Source organism: Siphateles boraxobius, unplaced genomic scaffold (genome assembly GCF_051911475.1).
Source record: "Siphateles boraxobius isolate OS27281-9 unplaced genomic scaffold, OSU_SipBor_1 88, whole genome shotgun sequence".
NCBI lineage: Eukaryota > Metazoa > Chordata > Actinopteri > Cypriniformes > Leuciscidae > Siphateles > Siphateles boraxobius.
In genome coordinates, this window is record NW_027509217.1 from 882,268 (window position 1) to 890,000 (window position 7,733).

Sequence of the window (7,733 nt, forward strand, 5' to 3'; positions counted from 1 at the left end):
CATTTTTGAGTGTAATATATCACAGTTGACTTTATTTTGCTCTCCTCACTTACATCAATGAACTATAGTGTCCTGCACACACTAGTAAAACAATATAAAAATGATATCTGGTTTGCCTGTACAGTAGAGCGATTGCAGGAAATACTGCCTAGAAAAAGGGCGGTAATTACAATTGAATGACATTGTAATTTTATTTATTTTTTTAGATTAAGTTGGAACCGTTTTCCCACAATGTTGGTAATTCCCTGATGAAGTTAATTATGCTCCAGAACATAAACCCGGAAAGTGATCTTCACAACCCTCATGTCTCAAAAACACCCTTTCCCAGAATTCCCAACTGCGTCCCCTAAAATCATGCGTCCAGATCCGGATCCTCCTGACAGAGGCCTGTTTTTGGTGACGTGTGGCTGATGGACTATTTTTCAAATTGATTTAAAAAATGTACGTAAGCAGTTGATCTTCCACCCTAGATTACCTATTGATTTTTAATATGAAAAGCTCATTATACAAACAGTAACTGCAACACCAAAAGCTAGCCAACCTTTGCATAAATCCTTTAATTGAATTCCCAGAGCCTGTGGTTCTACATTTTTTTAATTAAATCCATTTCTTTTCCTTTTTTCCCCCTTTCTTCTGTAAGTGTTGGTGTTTAATTTGCATGCTGTGAAGTGGGTCCTGTCCTAGATAAAGTGCCATTGATCCTTATTAAAGCACACCTCTAGGCCTGCTGAAAACCAACTGGGAAAATTAAATGTGTTCATGGTGCATACACTTATTCCCTGCATGATCGGATTAGAGAGGGAGGGAACCGGAGAGAGCGAATGAGAGTTAAAATGGAGAAAGAGGAAAGTGAATGGCGAACAGAAAATAAAACCAAGAGAGAGGGAGAGACGGAATGATATTGAGGGAAAGAAGTAGAGAGGGGAAAAGATTAAGAGGGAAAAACGAAGAATTATTATTGATTTGGCAAACATTATTACATTATGTTTCACCAACCGTCCCAAAGAGACACCGGTGGCCTGAAATGAGATTCTGAGCAGTTTCATCACAAATCCAGCGGTGTCTCTTCACACTGACCAGCTCACTCTGCTTTATCAAAGCTGATATTCATTTGTTTCTAATTGTCTTTGTGTGGCATCGGGTGCGAAGGCTGGCGGCTCGCGTTTGTTTGGCTCTGTATGAATAAATTACCTCTTTATTTCTTTGTAATGATCGTCTGAATTCTTTCTAGACGGGCTCAGCCGTGACCTTCGGTGACCCTTGACCTCTATTCAACACTGGTTATTAAATATCTATGCTTGTGTTCACTTCATAACGAAGGAGACTAACTGTTAATGAGAATTTATTCACTAAAGAAAAGGCTGATAATATTATAGAAGATTGATGTTCCTGCCGATGAGATGGTGGTGTGTTTATAGTGTTCTCTTACACACAGGATCCACAATTAACACATGGCCACACCGTCCGATAATGGATGAATTGATTGAATTGTTGTTGCTCATATTTATATTAAACTTCGGTGTATAAATAGTTTGAGCTTTGGGCAGAAACAGTAGGTATGAGACTGGTTGAGGATTACTGTCTGAAACGGCTGGGTGAGCAATACACTGCATCAAAACAGTTATTTATTGAACTGATTCACAAAACAAAATGAAAAAGAGCAAAACTAAAATAAATAAAAAACCCTTGCAGAAATACAAAACAAACTTAGGTCATTTTACAAAATGCAACTAAAAATAACACACACAGAATAAAAACTTCAAAAACATCTAAACAAACAAGCAGAAATACAAAACGAAAGGCATGTTATAAATTGAAACTTAAAACAAAACACAAAAATAAAAACCTCGAAAAAATCGGATCAAAGCAGACAAACAAACAGAAATACAATACGCACACACACACGCACACGCACACACGCATGCACGCACGCATGCACGCACACGCACACTAACGTACACACGCGCACACACGCACACACTCATACACACACGCACACAGACACGCACACACGCACGCACACACGCACACACACAAGCACGCACGCACGCACGCACACACTCTCACACACACACACACACACACTCTCACACACACACACACACACATATACACACACGCATACACACACACACACACATACACGCACGCATACACACACACACGCACGCACGCACAGACACACACGCACACACACGTACACTTACACGCACACACACACACACGCATACACACACACACACAGACACGCACACACGCACGCACATACACACACACACAGACACACGCACACACACAAACTCTCACACACACATACACATACACACACGCACACGCACATACACACACACGCACACACACGCGCACACGCATACACGCACACGCACACACACGTACACACACGCGCACACACGCATACACACACGCACACAGACACGCACGCACATACACACACGCATGCACGCACGCACGCACGCACGCACACACACACGCACGTACACACACACACACTTACGCACGCGCACACACACACACTCTCACACGCACACACACATATACACACACACACGCGCATACACACACACGCGCACGCACACACACACGCACCAACACACGCACGCACACACACACGCACCAACACACGCACGCACACACACACGCACACACACACACACATATGCACACACGCACGCATACACACACACACGCGCACGCACGCACGCACGCACGCACAAACGCACACACGCATACACACACCCAAACAGACACACACACACGCACACACACACGCACGTACACACACACACACACACGCACGCAAGCACACACACACACACACACGCACGCACATACACACACCGCGCGCACACACACACACGCACACACACACACACACACACACGTACACACGCGCGCACACACGCATACACACACGCACAAAGACAAGCACACACGCACGCACATACACACACGCATGCACGCACGCACGCACACACGCACACACACACGCACGTACACACACACACACTTACGCACGCGCACACACACACACTCTCACACGCACACACACACACATATACACACACACATATATACACACTCTCACACGCACACACACACACATATATACACACACACACACACACACGCATACACACACACACACACACACGCATACACACACGCATACACACACACACACTCAGTGCTGTCAGTCGGTTAGCCTCAGTGACGCAGGAGTTCAGGCTGTGTACTGGAGTCTCAGTGAGATTTATCATGTGTTTGTGCGGCTCGTCCCAGCGGTGTTGTATGCAGACTGTGCTGAATCAATAGGGATTAACCTTTGACCTTCTGCGCATACTTATACACACACTTGCCATCCGCACACACTCCTCCGTTTCATCAGTTTCACTTAAACATGGCCTCTCACTCAATAACTCTCCCACTGCTAATTCTGTTCAAACGAGTGTGTGTGTGTGTGTGTGTGTCTGGAGGAGAAGCCTCTGAAACCGAAGGGAAGATCGGGATGATCTCAGATCAGTGATGACCGGATCGTCCCGTCTGAAACACGAGACTCGAGGAACAGGGTTTCTGCTTGTCTTTGTTGGACCGACTCGAGTTTTGAGACAAAGAAACATGAAGTGTTGATCAGTGTCAGAACAGCAATATTAAATATGAATAAAAAGTAGGTCCTGCTGGTCTTTAAAAAGTCTTAAATTCAATTTGTTTTCTCAAATTTAAGGTCTTTTTTTAACCTTTTTTTAAGGTTTCTAAAAAGTCTTGAACATCTGGTATAGAATAGGTGTTAATAATGATTTTAAGAGGTCTTGCTGTACATTTGTGGCCGGAAACAGGAATCTCGATCTCTGAGTCTCGATGTGGTGATGATTTCATTAAATAAACGTGAACACTGTTGCTCGTTGACACAGGCTTGCGGTTTCAGAGCATCTCTCAGTCAGTCAATAATACTCTAGATGAAATATGACGATCTCACTTTATGGTGTTTGTATTGTAATATGTTTTAGATGGTTGTATGAGTGCATATTTTATCTCCCTCATATTTGAATGAGCAGTAAAGGCATTTCAAAATAAGAGTCTCTGTGTATTTTGGACTTGTGTATAATTAAAAGTCCCGCGTTATATGGAACATATTATTTTTCTGGTTATTATTGGCATTTTGGTAACAAAAAAAACCCTGTTCCTGACTTTTAATTACATTTTTATAATATACATAATTATTTAATAAAAATAAAGTTTGAAGAAGAAATGTTTTTATAGCTATAGTGTACTACTAAATCATTTTGCTTGTCTCCTCGTTTCCCTTTGTTAAGGAAATCACAATATTTCATTGTCGTTGTGCTCCTGAAGCTCTCTGTGCTCTCCGAGTTGTTAAAGGCGCAGCACACGTCACGCCCTGCTTTACATGTCTATTTCTGGCCTCTTTCTTCAGTTATTCCATTTATTTTGGTTCAAAATTTTTTTTTTTGCCCACTTGGAAACACATCTACCCTATATCTATCTAACATCTCTATGCATGTTTATTTGGGCTTCTTTTCATTTTATAACATTTATTTTAGATTGTTTCTTTTATTTCAGTAATTTTTTTCAACCATTGCTTTTTGTTTTATGTAGTTTTTTAAAACTTTCTTTTATTTTGCACTATAATAACTCTCACATACAGCGATACATGTAAAAAAGCACATTTGTTAAAAGCAGCTCATAATACTGTCACACACACACACACACACACACACACACACACACACACACACACACACACACACACACACACACACACACACACACACACACACACACACACACACACACACACACACACACAGTGTAACTCTTCAAGCAATCGGCACAAACCCGACTGCGCTGTTTAAAAGCTTTAGGTTGGGTTGAATAAAGAGTAAAGTGTCCAAACCTCAGCGTAACGTGTGTTCTGCTCGCGCGCGCTCAACAGCAGAATGCTTTTAATGTGCATTATCACTTTACATAATTCTCATAGTAATGGCAAGCGTACAAAGGTGGATCTAATGCGGTTTGGTCGTGTATGAATCATTGAGCTGACCTTTGACCTCCGGAGTGCTCAAATAAGACCCGTATACACATCCACAGAGATCATCAGTGCATTTACTGAACAGAATCAAGCGTAACGCTTTCTGTTAAATGTGAAGAGCATATCAGTGGATGTAGAACAAATGACTATTAACAAAACAACAACCTTTAAACGTTCTCCAAAGATAAAATCCTCTATAGAGCATGGAAGCTTGTTTCTGTCGTGGAATAAATAAAAAGAGGTAATAGCAACTTTTTATCTCACAATTCTGACTTTTTTCTTAGAATTGTGAGTTATACACTTGTATTTGAGAGTTACGACGTCAGAATTGTGAGTTATACACTTGTATTTGAGAGTTACGACGTCAGAATTGTGAGTTATACACTTGTATTTGAGAGTTATGACGTCAGAATTGTGAGTTATACACTTGTATTTGAGAGTTACGGCGTCAGAATTGTGAGATATACACTTGTATTTGAGAGTTACGACGTCAGAATTGTGAGATATACACTTGTATTTGAGAGTTACGGCGTCAGAATTGTGAGTTATACACTTGTATTTGAGAGTTATGACGTCAGAATTGTGAGTTATACACTTGTATTTGAGAGTTACGACGTCAGAATTGTGAGTTATACACTTGTATTTGAGAGTTACGGCGTCAGAATTGTGAGTTATACACTTGTATTTGAGAGTTATGACGTCAGAATTGTGAGTTATACACTTGTATTTGAGAGTTACGGCGTCAGAATTGTGAGTTATACACTTGTATTTGAGAGTTACGACGTCAGAATTGTGAGTTATACCCTTGTATTTGAGAGTTATGACGTCAGAATTGTGAGTTATACACTTGTATTTGAGAGTTACGGCGTCAGAATTGTGAGATATACACTTGTATTTGAGAGTTACGACGTCAGAATTGTGAGATATACACTTGTATTTGAGAGTTACGGCGTCAGAATTGTGAGATATACACTTGTATTTGAGAGTTACGACGTCAGAATTGTGAGATATACACTTGTATTTGAGAGTTACGGCGTCAGAATTGTGAGTTATACACTTGTATTTGAGAGTTATGACGTCAGAATTGTGAGTTATACACTTGTATTTGAGAGTTACGACGTCAGAATTGTGAGTTATACACTTGTATTTGAGAGTTACGGCGTCAGAATTGTGAGTTATACACTTGTATTTGAGAGTTATGACGTCAGAATTGTGAGTTATACACTTGTATTTGAGAGTTACGGCGTCAGAATTGTGAGTTATACACTTGTATTTGAGAGTTACGACGTCAGAATTGTGAGTTATACCCTTGTATTTGAGAGTTATGACGTCAGAATTGTGAGTTATACACTTGTATTTGAGAGTTACGACGTCAGAATTGTGAGTTATACACTTGTATTTGAGAGTTATGACGTCAGAATTGTGAGATATACACTTGTATTTGAGAGTTACGACGTCAGAATTGTGAGATATACACTTGTATTTGAGAGTTACGGCGTCAGAATTGTGAGTTATACACTTGTATTTGAGAGTTACGACGTCAGAATTGTGAGTTATACACTTGTATTTGAGTTACGGCGTCAGAATTGTGAGTTATACACTTGTATTTGAGAGTTACGACGTCAGAATTGTGAGTTATACACTTGTATTTGAGAGTTATGACGTCAGAATTGTGAATTATACACTTGTATTTGAGAGTTACGGCGTCAGAATTGTGAGTTCTACACTTGTATTTGAGAGTTATGACGTCAGAATTGTGAGTTATACACTTGTATTTGAGAGTTACGACGTCAGAATTGTGAGTTATACACTTGTATTTGAGAGTTATGACGTCAGAATTGTGAGTTATACACTTGTATTTGAGAGTTACGGCGTCAGAATTGTGAGTTATACACTTGTATTTGAGAGTTACGACGTCAGAATTGTGAGTTATACACTTGTATTTGAGAGTTATGACGTCAGAATTGTGAGTTATACACTTGTATTTGAGAGTTACGGCGTCAGAATTGTGAGTTATACACTTGTATTTGAGAGTTACGGCGTCAGAATTGTGAGTTATACACTTGTATTTGAGAGTTATGACGTCAGAATTGTGAGTTATACACTTGTATTTGAGAGTTACGACGTCAGAATTGTGAGTTATACACTTGTATTTGAGTTACGGCGTCAGAATTGTGAGTTATACACTTGTATTTGAGAGTTATGACGTCAGAATTGTGAGTTATACCCTTGTATTTGAGAGTTACGACGTCAGAATTGTGAGTTATACACTTGTATTTGAGAGTTATGACGTCAGAATTGTGAGTTATACCCTTGTATTTGAGAGTTATGACGTCAGAATTGTGAGTTATACACTTGTATTTGAGAGTTATGACGTCAGAATTGTGAGTTATACCCTTGTATTTGAGAGTTACGACGTCAGAATTGTGAGTTATACACTTGTATTTGAGAGTTACGACGTCAGAATTGTGAGATATACACTTGTATTTGAGAGTTACGGCGTCAGAATTGTGAGTTATACACTTGTATTTGAGAGTTACGACGTCAGAATTGTGAGATATACACTTGTATTTGAGAGTTATGACGTCAGAATTGTGAGTTATACACTTGTATTTGAGAGTTACGGCGTCAGAATTGTGAGTTATACACTTGTATTTGAGAGTTATGA

At 40.0% G+C, this 7,733-nt stretch overlaps 1 protein-coding gene across 3 annotated transcripts in view; it reads left to right on the top strand.

Annotated features, from left to right (window-relative positions):
* wwox (WW domain containing oxidoreductase) overlaps positions 1-7,733 on the top strand; it is a 273,547-nt gene that overhangs the window by 118,031 nt on the left and 147,783 nt on the right. Inside the window, exon 9 of one of the 3 annotated variants that reach the window (XM_077222508.1) lies at positions 3,495-3,911. The exons of the other annotated variants lie outside the window; for them this stretch is intronic. Coding sequence (XP_077078623.1) covers positions 3,495-3,530 — 36 coding nt within the window. The 3' untranslated portion in view covers positions 3,531-3,911. Of the gene's footprint in view, positions 1-3,494; positions 3,912-7,733 lie in introns of those variants that run through there. 3 annotated transcript variants of the gene reach the window in all.